The 23912-nt window shown below is 31.2% G+C and overlaps 2 protein-coding genes across 4 annotated transcripts; one reads left to right on the top strand and one right to left on the bottom strand.

The window, feature by feature from the left end:
• Window positions 1-9747, top strand: LOC148609545 (zinc finger CCHC domain-containing protein 17-like). Of its 2 annotated transcripts, none has more exons than XM_088596386.1 (8): window positions 1-126; window positions 2016-2073; window positions 2858-2958; window positions 3620-3699; window positions 4747-4847; window positions 5662-5780; window positions 6260-6343; window positions 9469-9747. In XM_088596386.1, exons 1-8 carry the CDS (start codon window positions 58-60, stop codon window positions 9541-9543), a joined length of 687 nt encoding a protein of 228 aa, XP_088452512.1. In that variant the 5' UTR covers window positions 1-57; the 3' UTR covers window positions 9544-9747. The 2 variants fall into 2 exon arrangements, with proteins under 2 accessions (XP_088452512.1, XP_088452511.1); XM_088596385.1 differs by having other exon boundaries at window positions 9460-9747.
• On the bottom strand, window positions 9738-23882 carry LOC148609544 (gamma-secretase subunit Aph-1-like). Of its 2 annotated transcripts, none has more exons than XM_088596382.1 (7): window positions 23779-23882; window positions 21023-21155; window positions 20021-20164; window positions 18873-18970; window positions 13298-13420; window positions 12393-12520; window positions 9738-11681 (listed from the first exon to the last, which is right to left on the bottom strand). In XM_088596382.1, exons 2-7 carry the CDS (start codon window positions 21133-21135, stop codon window positions 11502-11504), a joined length of 786 nt encoding a protein of 261 aa, XP_088452508.1. In that variant the 5' UTR covers window positions 21136-21155; window positions 23779-23882; the 3' UTR covers window positions 9738-11501. The 2 variants fall into 2 exon arrangements, with proteins under 2 accessions (XP_088452508.1, XP_088452510.1); XM_088596384.1 differs by lacking the exon at window positions 23779-23882 and adding an exon at window positions 23179-23333.
• Between the last annotated feature and the right edge of the window lie 30 nt (window positions 23883-23912).

Genomic DNA, 23912 nt, shown 5'->3' with positions numbered 1-23912 from the left:
TTTATCGTATTCCTTCATATTCCATTCCCTCGCCTGGAACACCCTCTTTGTCACAAAATGAACTCTAAACGAAAAAATGTAGAATCGTCAGATACTCCAAGTTTGTATTCCATCTTTCAGGGACAGGTACACTTTTTTTATCTCTATGCTTGTGTCTTTGTAATGAAATTTAATAGAGAAGTATATCTTATATATTAGATAATATGCAAGACTTTACTTGTGAACATGTCTTGGTTTGGTCTACACAGACTTGTTCTATCCACACAGTGTCTATCCAAAAGTCCAAACACTGTCATTACTTGATGAAAAGATGAAAAAAACAATATTCTCGTCAGCAAGTGCATATATGTCATAATATGAATTTAGGCTAAGCCCATGAGGGACAGGGCTATTTTTACTCTTGTAAGACTATGTTGACAATACACCACTATGTGTTATTCTATCCTGATTTTTCTACCAACGATAATATGCAAGACTTCCAATAACCATTGAATTATTGACCTGTTTTTAAAGAGAATAGCAAGACATCAAAATTCTGCTTAATCAGGTGATTGGAGTGGGATTTGATTACTATATCAAGATTTGTAATAAGGAGTAATTACTTTTAACAGGGACTTAAAAAATGTATATGCACCCCTAACATTTAAGGACAACTGGTGACATTGATGTAAAACTCTTAACTTCCCTTTTCCAAACATTGTTACTGCCATTTCAAACATAAATGATGAAGTTTCATAGTTGAAGAAAAGTTTTATTGTACAGAAATTTAACATGTTGAAGACATTATGGAATGTAAAAATGACACAATTTCTTTGACCATTTATGGCAAACATTTGCTTTAATGTGGATTTCAAACCCTTTATTTCCTATTTTCAGGCTTGTCTGCACCATGTTAAAACATTTGTATGAATCGGTTCTTAAATATATGCAAAAAATAGTTAATACTTAGCTATGGGATGATTCAAATGCATAAAAGTCCCAAAACATGGCCTAAATGTGAACACATGGAACATGCGATCTACATACACTAAAGATTACACATGAAAACTAAAGATTTAAGGTAAACAAGAAAACACACAACAACTAAAGCACAGGCAATATGAACTCCCACAAGACACAAGGAGTGAAACAGGTGCTCTGGAATGATAAGCATGTCCTGCACTACCAGTGGCACCCACCATATTGCAAGTTAATCCGGTAATAATCTAGCAACAAAAATGAAGCTCCCAAACACGTGTCAAACACTATTCACACTATTATAATGCAACACAAACTGGCGATGATACTACACAAGTATTGAAGTTTCCAGTTTTTTCCCAAACCAAGTTACAAGATTTCAAAATCAGTTATGCATCTTTTTAATTACAAGTCTATGCTATAACACACTGTGCATCTGCATTAAAATTTCATACAATTTTCTATTGTATACTTCATTTTAAAATACGTCACCTCTGAGGAACGATATTGAACCATTCATGTTTTAGTTCATATATGTTTTACTAGTATATTAAAAGCTTAGATGAAAATTGAAGTTCTTTCATTATGACTGTATTGTTTTCTCCAAAATATATACACAGATCTGTTTTCTGAAGGACTAATATTTTACAAAGGTATAGATTGAGAAATCATTGATTGGTTTTAAGTAGCCTGGTTGAGTATTACCTTTTCAAATCAGAATTATGGCCTGAAGCACAACTCCTGTAATTCTATAATTATTGGAAAGAACCTACATATACATTGTAATAGGTGAAAACTTCTTTTGTAGAAAATAAAATACAGTAGTCTCTTATTTAATTCACACTTAATTAGAAAAAAAGCTTTTTCTAGTAGTTTTTGTGTAAATCCCTCAAACTTAGAGATCAGATTTGTTATTAATTTGAAAGTGTATTAGTAAATATAGTAGTTTTTTATTTCTTTGAAAAAAAAAACAATGGATTGAAAACAGAAATTTCATATATACAAAATGACTTTCACTTTTTAACCGACATTAGAATTTATTTTAAACTTTGTTTTAGGTTGCCACCTTACAGCCGTATGGAGCATTTATCAAGATTCCTGGTTATAAAAAGCAAGGTAGCTAGTACTACATAAAAGAATGTAGACTTTTGTAACAATTCATTTTTAATATTCTTACGACTACAGGGTAAGAATTTTTTGAAAACCATTATTAGGGCAATCTGGATGATTTGATTTAATCATAAAAACTACATTTACTATATGTGATATTTTCTGATTTTTGGTAAACTTATATTATACCCCACTCAACGAATGGGTGGTATATTGAAATAATCTTGTTCAAATTTTGTCCCAATTATCTCGGCACTGGATGGATTGGTTTCAAATTTGGTATGTAACTTTTTATATATGGAGCATACATTGTAAGTGCTTTTAAGTGTTGTTAAACAGCATAACATAATATTGGAATCCATTGAACAATGAAAAAAAAAACATGTTAGTTTCCTACTTCATGAACTTAAAGAAACAATATTTTACAGCTTGTAGCTTACTTCTTTAAAATAACATAAATTGGTGGGAGGTCTTATTTTAAGGCATGATAAGAATTAAACAGTGTGTTGGATTATAACAGTTTTACAAAACTGGGGATCTAGATTAAGTTTATGCAGTTAGATCTGTATTTCACCTGGTAGTTCTGATGTTTAAATTTGTTAGCAGCATGACAACCAGAGAGTGTTAATATGCCACAAAGAACAGTGGCAGTTTTCTTAAACCAGGACCCAGTCCAAAAGTATTGGACCTTTTTAAATCTACCAACAAACCAGGAACCAGTCCAAAGAACATTAGACCCTTTTAAACCTAACAACATAGAAGTTAAATTTTACTGTTACATACATTACAGGTCTTGTACACAAGTCCCAGATGTCTAAATCCAGAGTTGAAGATCCTTCTGAAATGTTGGCTGTTGGAGAGCTGGTTTATTGTAAAGTTATATCACTTGAAGTAAGTTGCAAGATAATGTATCAGCAAAAACTACAGAAGCATCAAAATAATAGAAAAAAAAACTCAAAGACATCAGAATCCAAGTATATGGACAAGACTTGACAACAAGAAACAGAGACAATCTATTAACACAATGTAGGCAACAAAATAGAATTCCAATGACATATAAAAGCTGACAACAAAGAAAAATGACAGTACACAAAAACTAAGGCATTTGTAATATTAACTCCCATTAAAAAAACTTGAATTAACACCCCCCACAAAAAATGATTGAATTTTCTCAAAAATGTAGAATTAGTAATATAGTCTATTGTATAGTTTGTTTGCTTGAAGTAAGATGACAATTCAAGAAAATTAACACATTGATGTAAAAAATGGATTTTATGTGTTTGGTGTGAGGATAGAGACTAATTATTGTACTTAGGTAAATAAAAAGTCGGCATGAATTTTTATTGTCCATATTTTAAAATTTATAAATGAATTTAGAAGAATAAATTTTCTGTTTAGAATGTGCAGTACCTTTAGAAAATTATGTTTCAGTCTTGAGGATTTCTTTATTTTCTTGTATTTATAATTTCTGATTTTGTTTTTAATTTGTTTACCATTGTTTTGTGTAGAGAATTTCACACCCTTATTTTCAGAAGTTCATTTATCTTTGTAGGATAATAAAATAGGGCTTTCTATGAAAGTTGTTAATCAGACCACTGGAAAAGATGAAGATTCCAGCAACGTACAGCTCAGGTAACAGTCAAAGGCTCAATCAATACCTACATACCAGTTAACCTTCCCATATTTTTTTCATGTGAGCTCACTCTCCCACAAAGAATGCGTATCTCAGTGAAGACTTTAAAAAAAATCTCCAATTACATACTGCAATTCATTTTTTTTTAAATTGCCAGCAGAAAAACCATTTCATGATGAATAACTTTGTTTACATTCCCTGTAACTTTACATTACTTAATCTCAATAGGCTGTTGTAAGTTTATAATTATTTTTGTCCTTCCTTGCAAATTAATTCTGTTTATTTAAAATCTGCAAGAATTTAAGTAGTAGTCTTTGCAAGAATCATGCATGACACACCCCAAAAAGAGTGCTACTTAAATTACCAACTTCAGCTAAACTTGCAGTCCTAGATAGTATAAGCTCCTAAATATGTGTTTTTTTAATATAATGTTTTCTAAGATTAGAAAAGGTAATGCAGGTATTTGTTGTGAACAGAATTTCTTCAAAACTCTTAATCTTACTTCTCAACCTGATGTTTTTTTGAGATAATTTAATAGTTGCTACACTGAAAGTTCCTTTAATAGTATAATAATGGTTATTACAAATTACAAGGAAAGGTGAATCACTCTAGTTTTTGGAAAAAAAAATGTTTTGAAAGAATGAGGTAAGTTAAGGGCTATATTTTTATGAAAGAATAAGTTTAGAGTAAATAACAAAAATATGATATGCACTGTTAAATGGGTGATTAAATTTATTAAGTACATGAATAATTTTTTAGTTTTATGAGAAGAACAATAATAGAAAAAATGCTAATTTTGTTATTTTCAGAGGTCTTCATGACAACTTCTGTATATCAAATTTCTATTTTCAAGTCATGCAAGGAGCCAAATACGGGCCTTATGGTACCCCATTCTTTGTATGATTATATGATGACATTTTTCAGACGTGGTATTGTCTGTATTCTTAGGTTATTTCATGGTTACAAGCTCTTGGGAGCAAAGGAAACTTTGATTTAGTTGTAAGTTGACATTTATTTAATATTTGTAATCATAGTCCTTCTTTTAGTTTAGATGAAAGGAAGAAGAGGAAAGGAGGACACATGGAAAGGGCACCTATAGAACTAGGAGCAGTACTAGACACAACATGCAGGAAGTGTGGTGGACATGGTATTTATAGTTATTAATATCTTAGGTAGATGAATGCTTTTGATCATGATTTTTGTCATTAAAATGATTATTTTCAACTGATTTGTGGACAACATTCCACAAACAAAGCTTAGAGCTTTGGGCATTTAGGGTTTGTGCATCTTTTCATTTCTCTACCCATCCACATTTGTCAGAAATATGGTACCGTAACATGAAGTTTACATTAAAGTCTCTAATAAATAACATGAAGTTTACCTTAAAGTCTCTAAGAAATACTCAAATTATACTCGGCGTCACATAAATAACATACTGTTAAAATTTGAATAAAAATATTTTCTACGACTTTATTGACACCTACCGTCGTTTAAATTGTCTTAAATGACTTGCTTATTCCTTTAGCCAAACGGCTTCTCCCTAAACAAGTCGCTTATTAGCTTAAATCATGCGTAACAAATCCTTACGGGAAAATCCCATACTAATATCCGAGAATTAAAATCTGACCGGAATTTAACGATTCAATGTTTAGGGAGAAGCTGTTTGGCTAAACGAATGAGCAAGTCATTTAAGACAATTTAAACGACGGTAGGTGTCAATAAAGTCGTAGAAAATATTTTTATTCAAATTTTAACAGTATGTTATTTATGTGACGCCGAGTATAGTGCTATTTTACTTCAAGTAAAACTTTTTGCTTCATTTTGCAATATTATTTTTTGTTCTAACATCTTTATTAAAAGCATACATTTGTTTAGTTTATGAGCATGAGTTGTGTTTTTTTTAACTGAACAGTTCTGTAGTATGTATGAACTTCTTAGATAAAAAAATGTTATTATTTCAGGACATTTAGCACAAGACTGTTTCCATACAAAAGGTGACAAAGTTTATGATCTGATTCCAGAGGATGCTGCAGAACTTGGGGAAAAGACAGAAGAAACTCCATCAAAGAAAAGGAAAAAGGTATCAATTTTTTTTATTTTAAAGAAGGAAGGTGTATAAAAAGGAGGACAGAGACATGTTTTTTTACTAACTTTATCATTATAATGCATGTGAATTGTACTTACCTTCAACAGATGTACAGTGCTGGTAGAGAATTGTCATTTATTGACTTACATATCTAACACACTGAAATTTTCCAGTGTTGTCTCTTTTACAACCAAAATTAACTATTTTATTATGGCATTCTGAGCTTGCCTATAGACGAACATACATGTATTATTGCATTCTATGCCAGCCCATAGACAAATATGCATGTATTATGGCATTCTATGTCTGCCTGTAGACAAACATGCATGTATTATGGCATTATATGCCTGCATGTAAACAAACATACATGTAACACAGAAAAGGGGGACAGGTGGCATATCATGTAATGTTGTAATTTAATAACTGTGCTTCCTAGTTCCAGTTGTAAGGAGCATTTGTTTTGTTTTTTACAGAAGGACAAAAAGTCTAAGAAATCGAAGAAACACCACCATAGTGATTCTTCCTCTGATAGTGAAAGAGTAAAATCTCACAAGAAGGTATTTTAAAAGTACAATTCTGTGTAAATATCAGGCAATGGGTGTCACATCATTTTTCTCAATTTGGTCTTCTTTGTCTCAAATATATTCAGTACATCTAGAAAACAACAAAAAACCTATTTAAATTTAATCTGAAGCATATTTGACATAGCTATTATTTAAACTGCTTATGTAGGGAAAAAGTGTTAATTTTCCACTGTGTATTTCAACTAAATTTGACCTATCAATATCTTAAAAAGGCAAACTTTCCAAATTCTTTGATGGTTATTTCTGGAGGTTATGAGGCATAAATACTTGGATAGTGCAATAAAATCTTCATCTTTGTCTTCATACCAAATACACATGAGTCAGAGTTAAATATCATAAAATATCAACTAATGTTATTGAAGTTCAACGCCTCTGTATAAGTTACTCCAGCAGTACTAGAGGTTGTCTGGCAAGCTATTTTCTGACCTCCTAACCTCTAGCATCTGACTTGTTAAAAGCCACCGCAAATGTGAATTAGCTTAACATGTGTTTTAAAATGAATTAAGTCTTTTATTTATATAAAAGTGGTTTAACCTTTTGGAAATAAAGTGATAAAAATCCTAAATTTTTGTTAAATACCTAGAAAACATTTGTAATGAAGATATTTATCAAAATGACTTTACGAAATACAATATAGTTTTTGACATAATGAACTGCAAGTTGGTAAAGGCAATTCATTGGTTAATTTAATATGTTCGTTTTGCAAATTTTAAAATCTGTAATTTTATCAACTTAAGTTGCACCAAATGTGAAGTTCATTTAGACTGTTATTACAAAGGATTTCCAAGATTGCTGGATTTTTAATCAGGTAGATCATTTGTTGTTCATCAGTTTATTCACCTTCTCCCGTGTTATGGTAAAATTGTTTTAAAAGGTAAATATTTTACAATATTTCTGCCGATTTCAAAGAACATCAGAACGATCGGTATGCAATATGGTGCCCACAAGTAAAAGGTTGGAGTATGGAGGAACAGAATTCCAACCTCTTATATTGTAGGAGTACTGTATAAGTAAGATGATATTTTGAGTCATAAAATGTTGTTACCGATGATTCCATTTGGTATATCTTGAATATCTTTTATTCTCTAAACACCAACATCTTTGGTACAGAGCTACACATAAACTACAAATATAAGAACACTGGGAATCATGATAAAATACATATATACAATAAGTAAAGTTATTAGGAGGTGGACTAGAAAATTTAATTTAACGTTATAATCTGGGAGAGTCTAATTTTTTAACTCACCTGGCTGTAGATCATGTGAGCTATTGCCATCACTTGGTGTCCGTTGTTATCGTCATCCCTTAACAATTTTTCAAAAATTATCTCCTCTAAAACTACTGAGCAGAATTATGTGAAACCTTGCACAGATGTTCCTTAGGGTATCTTGCATCTTATTGCATTTAGATTTTGATTTGTCTAAAAATATGGCCGCTATTACTAAAAATAGAACACAGAGTTCAGACAGTAGTTTATCGCATATATCTTCAAAACCATTAGGTTTAGCCAAATTCTGACATGGTTAAAAGTATTCAGCTTGATGAGATCTATCTGTGGTCAAATTTTCATTTTAATCTGTTAAGCGATGTTGGAGTTGTTGCCCTTTTTGTTGTTTTTTGCTATTTTTAATGTTATTTCTTTAAAAAAAACTTATCCTCTGACAGTACTTGACCAATTGGAACCAAACTTGATATGAATGTTCCTTGGCTTATCTTGCACAAACAGTTTGTTGAAATTTTTGATCCATCAAAAGACATGGCTGCCATTACTAAAAATAAAACATATTGGTCAGACAGTAGTTTTTTTAACATTATATCTCCAAAACTGTTTGGTTTAGCCAAATTCTGTCATTTGCTAAAATGATCCTTATTATAAGGCCTACAATAATCTCCTGGGATCAAAGTTGTCAGTCACCAGCTTGTAAGAGTTATTGCCCTTGAATGATGAAAAATGACTTTTTCTTTTTACAGTTTTCAGCCAATTTAGGTAGAAAGAAACTTCCAACTGCTGAAATAATACTTATGATAAGTTTTACCAAAATTTTTTTGAGTCAAAATTGTTAGACCACTTCTTTCTAAATTTATTGCCATTGAAAGACAAAATTTAACCAGGTGAGTGATTCAGGCTCCTGGGAGTCTCTTGTTGTTAATGATATGAATAAAATTGCACAAATTATTGAGATCAGGAAGATGATTACTGTTCATTAAAGTACAAAGTTGCATGGTCTATTCCTAAACTTTGTATCAAGGAATAAATTTCTTTCATCTACAAAAGCTGAATATGTAAATTAATAGTGATATCATGAATATCATCAGAATCCATCAAGGCAAAATTATAGTGATTGTCCCTCTATAATATCATCTGTTGTTTTATGAGTACAACATAAAAATGTCACATTGCTTTTGAACAACCAGCTTTTAAAGTTATAGGAGGTAGACCTAGGGTAAGGGACACGACTCTTACAAATCATTGGAACATTTGTATCCAGCATTTTACATCAATCTCATATAAGCATCAAATTTAAATTGGACTGATTTCATTCTGTTTCAAATGAAAGCTTGATAGGCTTTGGTGAAATTGAATATGATACAAACATATCCCTGTTTTCAAGAGTTATGTCCCTTATCCTAAATCTACCTCTTTAAATGAATATGGCCTGAAAAGTTGAAAAAACAACCAAACCATTGAGAAATTCCTTACTCTCAGCATAGGAAACTCCAGTTTTAAGAGGATTACGAGTTGCTCATTTACTGTTGTTTCCTTGTATGTATTAATTTGGATTTTTGTATTTTTTGTTGTGTGCGTCTGTTTTCCATTTGGTCTTTGTCTCCGGATTGCATTCTTTTGATTTCTGCAAGAATCTTGGTTCCCTTTATTACTGTTTGTGTTTGAAATAAATATTTTGAAAGTGATACACATGATCTGAACACTTGATCTGATGTCTCTATGGTTGTGTGTTTCTCAATGTCTAAAATCCATCTTTGTAAAAATTATTATCAAAACCTTGAAGAACTGATTAGTTTTGATTGGTTTTCAATGTTTTCTTTGATTAACAGGTTTTAACATATATTTTGTATTTTTTTAGAAACACAAGAAGCACAAACATCATCATAAACAAGAAAAGAAGAGACGACATTCACACTACAGTACATCTAGCAGTGAAGGATGAAAGATTTTAAATTAGTACAATCACAGAGGTCTAAAAAAAAAATTCATATGTTAACAGTCCTTCATGACTGAATGAACTAGTACATTCTGAAATATTTCTGCAAACATTTTTCTGTGAGTTTCAGTAGCAACTGATATAAATATTAGACAGAAATAACTAATACTGGTATTCATTATCAATAAAAGATCACGATATCATTAATAAGTATTTCTTTTTATTATTTTATTATTTACAAAAATACACATACTTCATTTTCAATGACAATTAATTTAGAAGACAATATATACAAGCTACTAACACATTGCACACTTATTCCCCAAATATATAGTTGACAGTTCAAAATAAACAAAGCATAATCAACAGAAAAAAGACCTGAATGAAACATGCATTATTTACCAATAATAGTAGGATTAGGCCAAATAAAATTATATCTCTATTTCTTGTTACCCAACTGACTCATGCTCGAGTTAACTAAAAACAAAAAGTACCACCAAACAACCCGACATTTTACAGCTGGTAGTCAATTTTCGGTTTCCGCTAAGTATGGGTAGTTAAAAAGATGTTTTTGAAGTTATTTTCTACGTAATTTGGGCAAACAAATTAGTAAATAAAATAAGATAAAACCCTGCCCTACCCACCCATTTTGTGACAGGAAATAGAGGTATAATTTTATTTGGCCTTAGGGGACTACAATAAATAAATATAATTACTTTCAATATTATAATCAACCAACCCAATATTTTGTATTTGTCTCAATTCACAACTATATGATTTCATGACTTCTTATATTTAAAAAAAAATTCACAAGACTTATCTAATGTTGCGTTATCATCATGTGAGTATACATATATACATATTACAGCAATGGTTCTTAATAATTTTAATTTTGTAGCTTGAGTAAAGGAATCAATAGGAAAAATTATAAAGGCTAAAAATATTTGCCAAAATATAAATATTACATCTTACTGTGCACAATAATTGCGATATCACAAAACCAGTTAAGCTAAGCAACATTCAATTTCTTCTGGTTTTTGTATTGACATCTCTTGTTCAGGATTTTCAATATAATCTAAACCTCTAAAGTGTTGTGAACAGTATAATATTGGTATAGTTTAAAACTTGCACATGTAATTTTAGACATTAACTAAGTTGGATTTCACATTCATGTCTAAAATGACAAATTTGCAATAATAAATGTGTGCAATAAGTTGTGAATTATCAGCTAAAAAAATAATATCAGGGATAACAAATTCTTTTTTTCAAGTTTTATATAAAAGGTATTATTTGTGACCATAGATTTGAAATGAAAAATAACATAATAACAAAGTCCAAAGCAAAATAAGCATATAAAAAAAATGAAATGATTTACCATAAAAAAACAAAAATCATACAGCTCCAAAACTTAGCCACACATGAAAAAAAACCTTCTTCTTTAGATGTTAGTTATCTAATGCACTGTAATATGGCATTAATGCAAATGACTTTCTTTAAATATTCAAAATTATTTCTGAAACAATTACCTGAACAAAAATGAGTATATTCAATGGATTTTTTGGTATAATGAGACAGAAGCAACCTTTACACAGAAAGGACATGAATGCACTTTTTTCCTCAGGATACATTGACATGAACAGTGTAGAAAACCAACTAACCCCTACCTATCAACAATTTCTGACATTTTCATTCCCTGATGTTTTCAAGCTCAGGCTACTGCCATGATACTAGACTATGACAACTGTAGTTCCTCTAATGAACAGAATAATATCAATTTTGAACATCTAAACAAAATATCTGGACTTCAAAACTACCATTTATCTGCAAGTACCAATAACTAGTTGAATACAAAACAGGGCAAAATGAAACAAAATTAACATCTGCCATGAATGATTAGACAATGTAACATGGTCCAACATAACCACAAGACCAGACACATGGTTAGGTCTGTCTCAAAAATGTGATCAGTCAATTTCATATTTAGCTGTGGTTCTACATTTGAAAGCATTTTTAATGTTCTCTAGTGTTCCTCCAGCTGTGAAGAAGGCTATAACTCCCATGGTTAACATGACAAAATATGCTGGTAGTATATTTGCCAGGTACAGAGGTTCTGGACGGCTTGATGTTCTCTGGTTTAACAATGTCTGAAAGGGAAAATATTTTACATAACTTGCAGGAACATACAATGTAAATTTTTTTTTTTTATCTATAAGTGAATGATTGTCATTATTTAATCACAGGTCTCAACATTTAAGCCTGTCACAAGATAACTTTTTTGTCAATATGGATATTTCAAAATGAACCATTATAACTTGTCATAAAAGATGGTTAATCTTGTGGTTTGGACAATGTAACCTAATGAATTCCACATTTTGGTTTTTCTGATGCTGATGCTGACAACTTTTAAAGTTCAAAGGTCATTCACAAACCATATCACTATTTAAAACTATTTTGTAATACATGTATGTGTACATCAATGATGCTAAATTATATTTACTTTTAAGCAGTCTGCTTTCTGCTATCCCTCCATAAAATGTAAATGTTTTTCACATGACGTAGTGATAGACTACAAAATGTTTGTATAATAGCATATTAGGTAAGGAGATTTGTGGTAGGCATGGAAACTGTACCTCCATTTCATATTCCCTAAACATCAATGTAAATAGTGATCCTCATGTCCATTCACCTTTTGTCAGTCACAATCGATTATACATGTACACTAGTGTATGTACCATATAAAGATAGGTCAAGTTTGATTAATGTGTGTAAATTGAATTAATAGAACAGACTTTTTTCACTTAATAAATGAAATATGAGGGCATCTGTCATCACCATATCAACCTACAAGTACTTACCAAACATGACACAAGCAGATGTGATGCTACAACTAAACCAACCATGTGGTATTTCTTCTTATCCAAGGCATTGAAAAATATAATTCCCCAGAATATATGTAGGAATATAAAACAAAGGGTCAAGAATGCTGAAAAAGACAAACACAACAAAACATTACAACTGTTGCTATGGTAACTGCTTAAGAAATTATTGATGATAAGGATGATGTTGTACACACGGACACACGGACTGGGTCTTCATATTTGATTATTATAGAGAATGTTGCCGAGGTTTAAAATATGAACATAAAGGCCAACATGTGTGTAAATATGTACAACACTACACTTAAGATGAATTAATTCTAATCTAGAATGACAAAAATAGACTATTTTTTGCCTCTGAAATTCTGAATTGCCCAGAAGTAGATTTATATATTTTGGTTAATTTATCATCTGACATTAATAGAGCGTCATATAAGAATTTTGTTTTTATCCTGTCTGTTTTTCTTGACTTTAATAATTCAGTTTTAAATATGATTTCCCTTCATTTCACTGAATATTCCTATCTTTGTGAAGTTCTGAAATGCATTACTGGACATTCAGACTAATAAAGTGGTGTGCTTTGCTGGTCTAATTATAATTTTCCTGGATCTTCACCTTCAAAACAAAGTTCTCAAGTTCCAACCAAATGTGGTTATTTTTCTTGTTTGATAGTCAGATCCTAATGGCTACACAATTTTACAATGGTGATTTCAATTCAGAAGTCATATTTTGTCAAAATAATACCATTTCACATTTCTGCCATATTAAGCACAAATACTAAAATTAAGAACATAGAATGATTTTGTTCCAGCATTCATTATCTTTTCTATATGAAACTGAAACAACTGTTTGGAGAATTTCGATAAAAAAAAAAATATGAATACCTGTTGCTATGAAGAAATATTTGGAATCACCATGGATTCCAATGGTACCTGGGCCTACCATATCTGCCAATACATTAACTATTGAGAAAGCACCACAGATAATACCATACCCAAAACCTGAAACTGTAAACAAAGATCTATTTTTAGATTATTTTTTAATTGTACAGTTTAAATGTTAGAAATGGAATTCTCTATACAAAAAAAAATAAAATCTGACAAGTCTTCACCACATTCACTTGGAACATAGTTGAGCAAATTCAGTACAAGGCCTAAAAAATACCTGTGCTTCTGATAACCTTACAGACTAACTTTTTGTACCAACCCTTAAGATTTTTTTGCCATTTTTTTTGACAGACACTATTAAAGTCTGAATGCATCTCCAACACAAACAAGTCAAACACTTTTGAAAAAAAAAATGCTTTAAATACAGCGCGAAATTTTTCAGTTTTGTATGCCTCAGAAAATCATTTAAAGTATTAATAATTAAATAACTTAAATGGTTATTTCAAGTAACATTTATGAAAAGAATGGTTGATGTTTGTTTACATCTATTTTTGGAGTGAATTCATTGGACCAATAAGCGATGAGATCGAAATAAAATCAGTCTCTCGGAAAACAAGATCCCTTGTTTACTTTATTACCCAATGAAAAAGCTGACAGAATTGCATTTAACACGTCATAATTAAAGATAGAGGGGTTTTCTCTGTAGATTGACCAATGATTTTTGACCATCTAGGGGGATTAACTGTTTCAGTCGGGATCACTGTTTGTTTGCAAACTTTTGAGACCATCGAAATGACGTGCACATCACTGTCAGTGACAAAATCTAGCGCTATCTCGCCAAAATACTTGTTGATACACACAATAAAGGGTAAAATTGGGACCAGAGCATGTTTATTCAGATTAGTAATGCCACCCTACCATATCTTGTGTATTATTTTTTATGGGATTATTTATGAAATGGTTCAAGCCCTCCCCCCTTTTCCATGCGTAGGAAAGAAACTTCTCTCGGATTTTATAACACAATCTACGTTGAAACAGCGAACATTGTGTTTAGCCTGGTGTAAACACTCATTCTTATCATCAGTATACACCACGTATACACATATATTTCCCCATAATGCAAATTGGCCCAACTAAGTCAGAATGGTCCATAATTTTAGTGTCTTTATTCTTTACATACATCAAGGAGTATAAAATATACTATAAATATCCTTGCATACATTATTTTAATGAACAAATAATGAATTATTAATTTGTGAGTGTAGCTATATATATCTATAAAAAATAGTCATTCTAATTCTCTTTCACCAATGATTTTTTTTTAATATAGAAATGAAATTCTATGAAAATACCTATTTCACTCATTAGAGCTTTGGATAATTGGAAATGCAGAATTACAGGTATAGTTATTTTTTTTTTTTCACACATATACTTGTATTTTGTTCTTATTTGTACATTTATTTAATTCTGGTATCAGTTTAAAAAAAAATTATAAAAATCCTACATTCTTCAAAAATATTACATATAGTATTTTGTCAAATATTTGGGTATATTTTGGTTTATTGTATTAAATTGGTTATTAATTTTCGAAGGTAAAGAAGAAGTGAAATTTGTTTTGCTAAACATTAAAATTATGTCATATTCAAATGATACCGTCTTACAATGTATAATGAAATTAGGTGTACAAGTGAAAATATAGTGTTTTACCTTATGGTTATGTAAATTTTAATTCCCGTTCTAAAAAGTAAGGTGATATGCTGGTACATTTTTTTTGCTTTCAATCCTTTAAATTATTACAAAGACAATTTTATTTTGAATAAGTGTTTTAATACAATGTAATGAAATGGTGTAATATTTTTCATTGAAATAAAATTCATGAAAAGAACAAAGTATTTTCACTCAATATATTAAAGGTAGCAAGGATTTTTATTATCTAAAAAATATCACTGGGGAAAGAACCAGAGGCTCACGTGAGCCTGTATCGCTCACCTGGTTTAATTACTTGCTAAATATTTCATATAATTTTGCGTAAATTTACAAGGAATTTTCCTTAGATGAAGATTTTCTTGCAATTTAAAGCATTGGTAAACAGGAATTATTGCATGGGACAGGTTGGAAAGGGGACATAATGCATAGTTTGCAACCCCAACATACTAAAATCCGGAACCAGGCCTTTAAAAATGCAGAAATTGCCATTGTTTTGCGGAATCCATGAAATTTCTGCAAAACACAGTGTTTCTTAGCCTCCAACATGATTACTTTGCTAAAAAACTAATCTTATTAAACTAGGCATTTCACATCCAGTTTTGTATGGAAATATAGTTTACAAGGCACATAAATGCAAACAATGTCCATCAAATCTTAAGAATTATTTAAATAGACTGATTCATAAAGGATATAAATTCGACATTGTTGTCAGATCATTAAATCTTGTCTTTGTAGGAAAAAATATTGATACTCTTATTAGATCATTACATTATAACTTAATCATTCATATTTTAGCATTTTAGTCATTGCACAACTTCTTGCTAGACCAACATAGTCTATGATGTTGCAGTTCTAAATCCTTTGGAAGTTTTGTAACTGATATTTTTTGTGTTGGGAGGCTTGAAGATTTGTCATCCTTATTTGTGTCCTGAGCTTGCTTTCAGTAACTGCGAGCATTCATTGTTTATACCTCATTTGTTTGTCTTCTATGTTATTGTTAATAATTGTTGAGGTACTTTTCTAATGAATTGGATGTATTTCAGGTTGATTTTTACTGTGTGTCTAACTTTGTATTTATTTTAGCCTTTGACCGTATAGAGGGGGAGGGTTTGGATCCAACAAAACTAGTTTAACCCCGCTGCATATTGTTTGCGCCTGTCCCAAGGCAGGAAATATAGTCACTGGCATGTAGTTGTCTTTTTTTAAAACATTTTAGTTTCTTACCATAAATGATAAACTGATATAGTATTGAGGAAGGGCCGGACCTTTTTCGGGATGCTGGGATCAGAGGTTTTTAAGCTCAGGATTTCGGGATTTCTGAGAATTAAGCCCGGGATTTCGGGAAATAAATCCACCGGGAATCAGGATTTTAGCAGTTTTTAAGTTCCTTTGTTGTTCGGGATTTCGGGATTTAGTAAAAATAAAGTCGGGATTCCGGGATCAGACCCCCTCCAGCCCCCCCTCAGTATTGTGTTCACTGATTTATCCACTTTGTTTTTATTGGGGCAATTTAGAGCTTGCTACATGGAGGAAATTTCCCACTTGTTGAAGATCATGTGGCGACCTCTAGATGTATATTTTCTCGAGCGTAACTTTGGTTAAGTTAAGATCCACAGTGGCAGCCATTTTGAAATGGCAAAAGAATCACAAGCTTTCATCTCCTCATGCCAACGATCATTTGTTTCCAGTTTTGTTTCATTTGGTCAAGCGGTTTCCGAGAAAAAGATTTTTACATGTTTTTCTCATAGGGTCCAATGTTAAAGTAAGATCCTCGGTGGCGGCCATTTTGAATTTCCGATTGGCACCAAAATCACAAACTTACATCCCTTCATAAAAGTGAACATTTGTGTCAAGTTTTGTTTAATTTGGTCAAGCGGTTTCCGAGAAGAAGATTTTTACGTTTTTCCCATAGGGTCCAATGTTAAACTAAGATCCTCGGTGGCGGCCATCTTGAATTTCTGATCGCCACCAAAATCACAAACTTTCATCCCCTCATATCAGTGAACATTTAATAGTGTCAAGTTTTGTTTAATTTGGTCAAGTGGTTTCCGAGAAGAAGATGTTTACATGTTTTTCCCATAGGGTCCAATGTTAAAGTAAGATCCTCGGTGGCGGCCATTTTGAATTTCCGATTGGCACCAAAATCACAAACTTTCATTCGCTCATATCAGTGAACATTTGTGTCAAGTTTTGTTTAATTTGGTCAAGTGGTTTCCGAGAAGAAGATTTTTACATGTTTCTCCCATAGGGTCCAATGTTAAACTAAGATCCTCGGTGGCGGCCATCTTGAATTTCCAATCGGCACCAAAATCACAAACTTTCATCCCCTCATACCAGTGAACATTTGTGTCAAGTTTGGTTTTATTTGGCCCTGTGGTTTCAGAGAAGAAGATGTTTACATGTTTTTCCCATAGGGTCCAATGTTAAACTAAGATCCTCGGTGGCGGCCATCTTGAATTTCCGATCGGCACCAAAATCACAAACTTTCATCCCCTCATACCAGTGAACATTTGTGTCAAGTTTGGTTTTATTTGGCCCTGTGATTTCAGAGAAGAAGATTGAAATGTAAAAGTTTACGGACGGACGACGGACGCCAAGTGATGGCAAAAGCTCACTTGGCCTTTGGCCAAGTGAGCTAAAAATGCATGCTTGTAATAATTACTATAATTTTTAAAGTTTATTTATTTATAAGATGGTAGTTCACAGATTCTTTCTTTATTTTTTTTTTATTTTAATAGACAGCAAAATATATACTTACCAAGTTTTGAAAATATATCAAATCTATCAAACTGAACCCTAACATTATTTCAGCAACAAATCAGTAGAACTATAGATTCATCATACTTACTTTTTAGATAAATATTATTTCAAATACATGCACAGTACATGTATTTTCCAATATTTTATTATTATGTTATGGCAATGATTAAAATCTTAGACACATGGAATGGTATGGTGATAGTCTAAAGCAAGGGAGGGTGTTCTGTTTTTCCTCCAAGTATATGTAGCCACAGACATTTAATACTTACTACTGACAAATTGATTTCATGGCAGTGAATTTTAAAATAAAAAATGTGTTCCTACATGTTTCTGTTTATAAACGTATTTAAAATTATAGTATATATCTTTTTTGTGTAATATAAAGAGGTAAGGCATCAAAATGCTACAAGTACTTATTATTTCCGAATTTTACTGACACTTCCAAACACAGTTGCCTCCCCTGTCAAAAACAAAATTTTAAATAAGCTGACAGAATTGCATTTAACACCACTTCGGAAGTAAAAACATTCACTGCAGCTCAGAAATATATATCATTCCTTCGTTGTGTGAAATATCTAAGTGTTTCAAAATCGAGAAATTGAGATATCGTTATTTTTATTTCACTAGGTGGCGAATTTTTGACAAGGCCCACTCTGGAAAAAGCTGACAGAATCTCTTCTATGAGATATTTTGGCTTTTTTATTCCTATATTTTAATGATAAAATGAACAAAGATTCGCAGCATATCGGTTAATTTTGCCGATGTAATCGATGAAACTGTAACGAGTCCATTTTTCAGTGCATGTTTTGGCAGTGAAAAATATTGCCATTCTGGGGTCATGTTGAATTGAACTACATGTATTAAAAAAAACTTAATATGATCTTAAACTATTTTGTTGTAAACAGATGCTCGTCAGTTCCAAAATTTTATTCATAATGTTATGACAATATAATATGATTTTAAGCTTTTAATATGTACATTTCATGCAAAAGAGACATGGAAAATGGTTTTTAAAAACTCATCTTTAAGTTTAAAGTGATTAGAACTTAAAAATCAAATAAAAAAAAGATATATTTTATTTCAGTTTGTCACCCCATGTACATACCATAAGCCATTATATGTTTATTTGTTATATCTTGTGGTGCTGTGTGAAGTTCTCTCCCTTCTGTCTGGTTCACTTTCTGTAATCCTTCATCTGCTTTTCTAAAATATAAAATGAGGCATATTTCAGATACATCCATTATATCATCCAATTAATTATCGCCTTGAACTGAAATGCCTGAAATATCTGCCATAGGACTTTAAACCATAAACAAACAACTTGAAAAAAAAAACCAACATTTCCATACTAATCATTTCTAAAGGACACTTTTGGATATTTACCAGCCAATAGTCAGACTTATCTTACATTAAATCATTTCAAAGAATATTTATAATTTGTTAATAGGAAATAATACAGAATACAAACCCCGTAAGACCTGAGGCTTCATTACTTTTAACTTCTTAGTGCTGGATTTGGGTTCCTACTTCAAAATTTTTGGTTTTTAGTACTTTTTGTTAATACTTCATTTATGGTTCTCAATTTTCCTATGTGGTCTTACGCTGCTGATGAGATGTTACTCCTTGAAACGCATATGCAGCATACAAAACTTTACTGTAAGTTTGTAAAGTAATGACAAAAAATATAATTGTAGTAATTACCAATAATATATAAATATAATATTGTAAATTACATATATTTTTTTGTCATTACTTTACAAACTTGGTAGGAATATTGTATATTATGAGGTAAGCTTAATTTATTTTCATTGCAAATTGATAATATTTTTTTTTCTCTAAAACAATCTCAAATTTAATTTAAGATTAAGTATTTTTGGTATTTTTGTTGTTTGTAAAGTACTGTTACATGTACAGATATTATACTTTACTATCTATATTTTAACAGTAATACATTTTTGTACATATTTTATTGCAATTAAAGACTTTACCACAAGTGGGAATTTTAGTGTCCCCATTTCCTGTCACCCAGGGGAGCAAAATTTTGGTGAAGGAAAGTTATATATTACATCCCACTTTCCCTTTAACAAGTATTTCTGAAAGGATTTGTTAGGAGTGAAAAGCAGACATTGATTTGAGCTTGTCTAAGGAAACCAAAAATACTGAAACATTATAGAATACTGGCCTTACAAACAATCAGTTAATTTTCAGTATTTTTAGACTGCTTAAGGTACTTGATACAAAATAGTTTCATACCTGAGCAATTTGTAGAAAAGGAACCTGAAAGCTTCTTGGAATATTACAGAAAATACCAGACCAAAAGCTAGTTCTTCTCTTAATGGCACTACCGCAAACCACCATATAGACGATAGAAGTAAAGCTAACAACCAGAAGAACCCACTGTAGAAAAAAAAACTAGCATTGTATTTCAAATTTTAACTTCTAAGTAATACTTAGAAATCATTTTGGTTTTTAGATAATACATTTGTATACTGATAATTTTAAGTGATTTTTATAAAAAGTAATAATGAGAGTCAATCAACTAGAAATTTAAGGTTGTACATCAAATGTATAATTCATAAATATGTGGTAGCCTATTATTTATTGTATAAATTGCATATTGCTTCAACTGTATATGTGTAATATGTTTGTATTCAGTTTGTCTTCATGAAATAATGATAATGTTGTATGTATTGAGTTTGACAAGTGTTCATTTTCACTTGACAAATTACAACAGTTGACAAAAGACATTTTATTCAGTTCTGGTGATGTTGGTTTCATTTAAATTCAGTAGTATTTTTCATGGTCGAGTTAGCCACACATTTCTTCTATTTCTATTGGCTCTCAGGTTTTTGGTGGTAAATTCTTATTATTCATTCTCTCACAGGCACTCTTAACCTGACCTTCAAACTGTACACATCAAATACTGAGTGGGATATTTAACGCTGAACTTATCATAAATCCCGATTTATTATTTTGTTTGGTGGATATTTATTCTATGAGTACAGGTTAGTTTCTTTCGTTTTCTTCGATAACTTTTCACTAATAATCTGCAGAGTAATGTTCAATGGTGAATGCCGAACCTGAAACTGTTTGACTGGTACATGTAAAATACTTTGAATATCCATATGCTGAGTCCAACAGATAAAATATCCATTGTCAAACTCAGCAAAAGTGGTAAATGGCATTTAAAAGAAAAGCCTTATTCTTTGTTCACACTTAAGGCACATGATGCTTTCTCTATATTATTTTTATTACCTGGCTATCATAACTATGATTCTTAGTGGATCATGCATTATGGTGAACACAAACAAACCAAATGGTGGCCCAAATGCTATAAAAGAACATCCAAAGAATTCACTCATCGTCATCTTGAAGCTGTTTTGTCAACCTTCAAAGCAAAAAATAAAAAGTTTATAATGTTAACAGTGCATACAATGAAAAGTTGGTCTTGATAAAAATATAGTTAACCTCCAAAAGCATTTCATCATTTAATAAAAATAATGAAATGCTTTTGGAGATTAACTGATAACAAATATATATATATTTAAAACTTTATATCAGACAAAGATGGAATGATAGAAAGTTTAAATACTCTTCCAAATACCTTAGCAGTCCTAAGGCATTTCATGTGACTGTCAATTCATCAATTTCCTAAAGTCACTTTTTGTGCCCAGATACAGAAAAAGATCCCATACATGTACTTACCAAATCATTTGAAATGTCTAGTTAAGAAGAGAGCATCTACATTATCTTATAAGGTAGACATAATGTCATTCTCAGTATACATGTATCAATAACTTTTTCAGTCAAGACATTTATAGCTCAAAAAAGAGCTGAATGGTAGAAAAGTCAAAAAATTGTAACATGAAATTTAGAGATCTTATATACTAAAAATATAGATCTCAGCAGGAAAGGAGTATACAACATGTCAATCTTATCAAACACAAAAACATGTGAAGTCAGACCAAGGTTAGATAATCTGACCAAAATGCATTTACATGTACATTTTTGTACATAGTCTGGGACTAGCGTTTCTTCAGGACCATTTACATGGTATATATTACTAAATTCTATAATTTTTTTTTCTTTCCTGTAATATGCTAGTCCAAATAATTATGCTGTCATAGGCTGTTAGGGGATATTTTTTTAGGCTCTGGATAGAGTTTCTTGGCAAAGTCACATTAAAAAAAAAGGCTATTGTTACTTGAGGGGCAAATGGTGACTATTATCAGTTGTGGACATGTTTTGTTTGAAGTAACAATAATTATTTTTGTCATTATGGCCTTATTGTTACTTGATGTTGTACAGATACAAATCTAAATTTGTTATTCTCTATTAATCTACTGATATTGAATATTATGAATGAGAGTAGAATGTGAATAATTATGTGCATTATGAATATTTTATGTATTGAGTGATATTTTTTTCTTTGTTTTGATGCTGAATGTAATTTATTATCTATTCACTATTGCTTTATCATTATCATTGCTTTTATATGTGAACTGGAATCAATATTAAACTATGAATGAATTGATAAAAATTCATGCGAATTAAATTTAACTGTTGATAAATCTACTATCAATTCACTTAAAAAAAAATAAAGTTTACATTTTTACCATTAGTGTTTAGTCTTACATTTTGCCATGGGCCCTCGTGTAAAAACAGCTCACTCATTACGAATTGCTGGAGAACATATCTACTGATATTTCAAGCAACTCATAAACCAAAAAAAAAATAATGATGCGTTTCCGATCACCCCTCAGTAGATAGGGATTTTTTTAATTTTTATTTTTATTAATTTTTAATTTTGAAATTAAATAAGTGTGACACCAAACTCAGAATTCAATAAAACCCAAAACTGCAAAGATTAAACATGTACATGTAAAAGACTAATAGTCCATGGTCAAAAGCACACTCAAATGTGTGTTTACAATCAATTATAAATATACAAAAATCAGTATTTCTAACTCTGTTTTTCTATCTAGGATAGAAAGAAAATATCTTCGGCTTCATTTTTTTCTTCTTTTCTGTATTAAAAACAGGTGTAAGACAGTAGATAGGCTTTTTAATTTTTTTTTCAAAATCACAAATAAAATCCTTTGGGTAGGGGGTCTGAAGGAGAGTCAGGAGGGTGACCCGAAACATACAAAATTTATTTTTTTTAGTCTAAATAATGTCGTTCTAATCATGATGTACATGTATCAATGCCTAAATTGAATTTTGGTTGCATTGTTTTTCATCCTTACAAGTGTAGCAAATTAATCAGGTTGGCAACCATCATCCATTCAGGTAGTTACGTCTACATAAGCCTCCAAGAGGCAAAAATAATTTTTCTTATTGTTACATTTCCAGGAAAATTCGAGTAACAGTAGCCAGTTCATCATTTTTATTTTGCTAAGCATAAACCTCACATTAAAACTGGACTTGTAATGTGCATAAATCCAATGTAGTATATATAGCTATTAAGTTGTCCCTATGTGAAGACCTGGGAGTCACCATTATTAGTCACAGGCCAGTCCCATCTTCGTTCATCACGAGGGCTTGGTGAAATGTATTTTTAGTAGCATATATGCTCGCTAGGCAATGGGAACCTTGGAAAAAAACCTAGATGCCTGCTATATGAACTGCTGTATTATCTCTCTTCAAACAAGTCTGCCATCAAGTGGTGACATTGAGGTTTCTATATAATTCTTTTTCCTCCATTTTGGCGACTGACAATGGAAGAGGTACGACTTAATTTCAGAATGATAATACAAGAAAAGTGGCAAAGCAGGTTTTTTTTTCAAGGTTCCCATTGCCTAGCGAGCATATGTTACTTAAAATACATTTCACCAAGCCCCTGTGTATTCATAGCTGTTTTTGAGTACGATGTAAAATACTAAAAAATATCCGGAATCCCGAAGTTTTGAAATTGAAATACCACCATGGGCTGATATGGTGATATGGAACATTGTCAATATAATCTGCAAACGTATACAATACAAATCACCAGCGCCACTCCTTTAACTTACAAAATATCTGAAATTTAGGGGAAATCGTAGATGAATTAGTAAGGAAAATTTTCACACTATCATTTTCTTTTCGGTCTTCAGACTTCCTATTTCCGGTTTGTAGTGTACACCACACAAAAAATACACAAAAACAT

Source organism: Perna viridis, chromosome 8 (assembly GCF_037379345.1).
Source record: "Perna viridis isolate PV_CMFRI_1.1 ecotype Kerala chromosome 8, ASM3737934v1, whole genome shotgun sequence".
Lineage (NCBI taxonomy): Eukaryota > Metazoa > Mollusca > Bivalvia > Mytilida > Mytilidae > Perna > Perna viridis.
This window is presented reverse-complemented; position numbering and strand designations above follow the sequence as displayed.

Coding starts and splice junctions, on each gene's coding strand:
- LOC148609544 (XM_088596382.1), bottom strand. CDS start 21,135: ATGACGATGAGTGAATTCTTTGGATGTTCTTTTATAGCATTTGGGCCA. Junction 13,421..18,872: donor TAAACATATAATGGCTTATG/GTATGTACATGG, acceptor CTTTGTTTACAG/TTTCAGGTTTTGGGTATGGT. Junction 11,682..12,392: donor ATCTGCTTGTGTCATGTTTG/GTAAGTACTTGT, acceptor TTTCCCTTTCAG/ACATTGTTAAACCAGAGAAC.
- LOC148609545 (XM_088596385.1), top strand. CDS start 58: ATGAACTCTAAACGAAAAAATGTAGAATCGTCAGATACTCCAAGTTTG. Junction 2,074..2,857: donor TCCTGGTTATAAAAAGCAAG/GTAGCTAGTACT, acceptor CATACATTACAG/GTCTTGTACACAAGTCCCAG. Junction 3,700..4,746: donor TCCAGCAACGTACAGCTCAG/GTAACAGTCAAA, acceptor TCCTTCTTTTAG/TTTAGATGAAAGGAAGAAGA.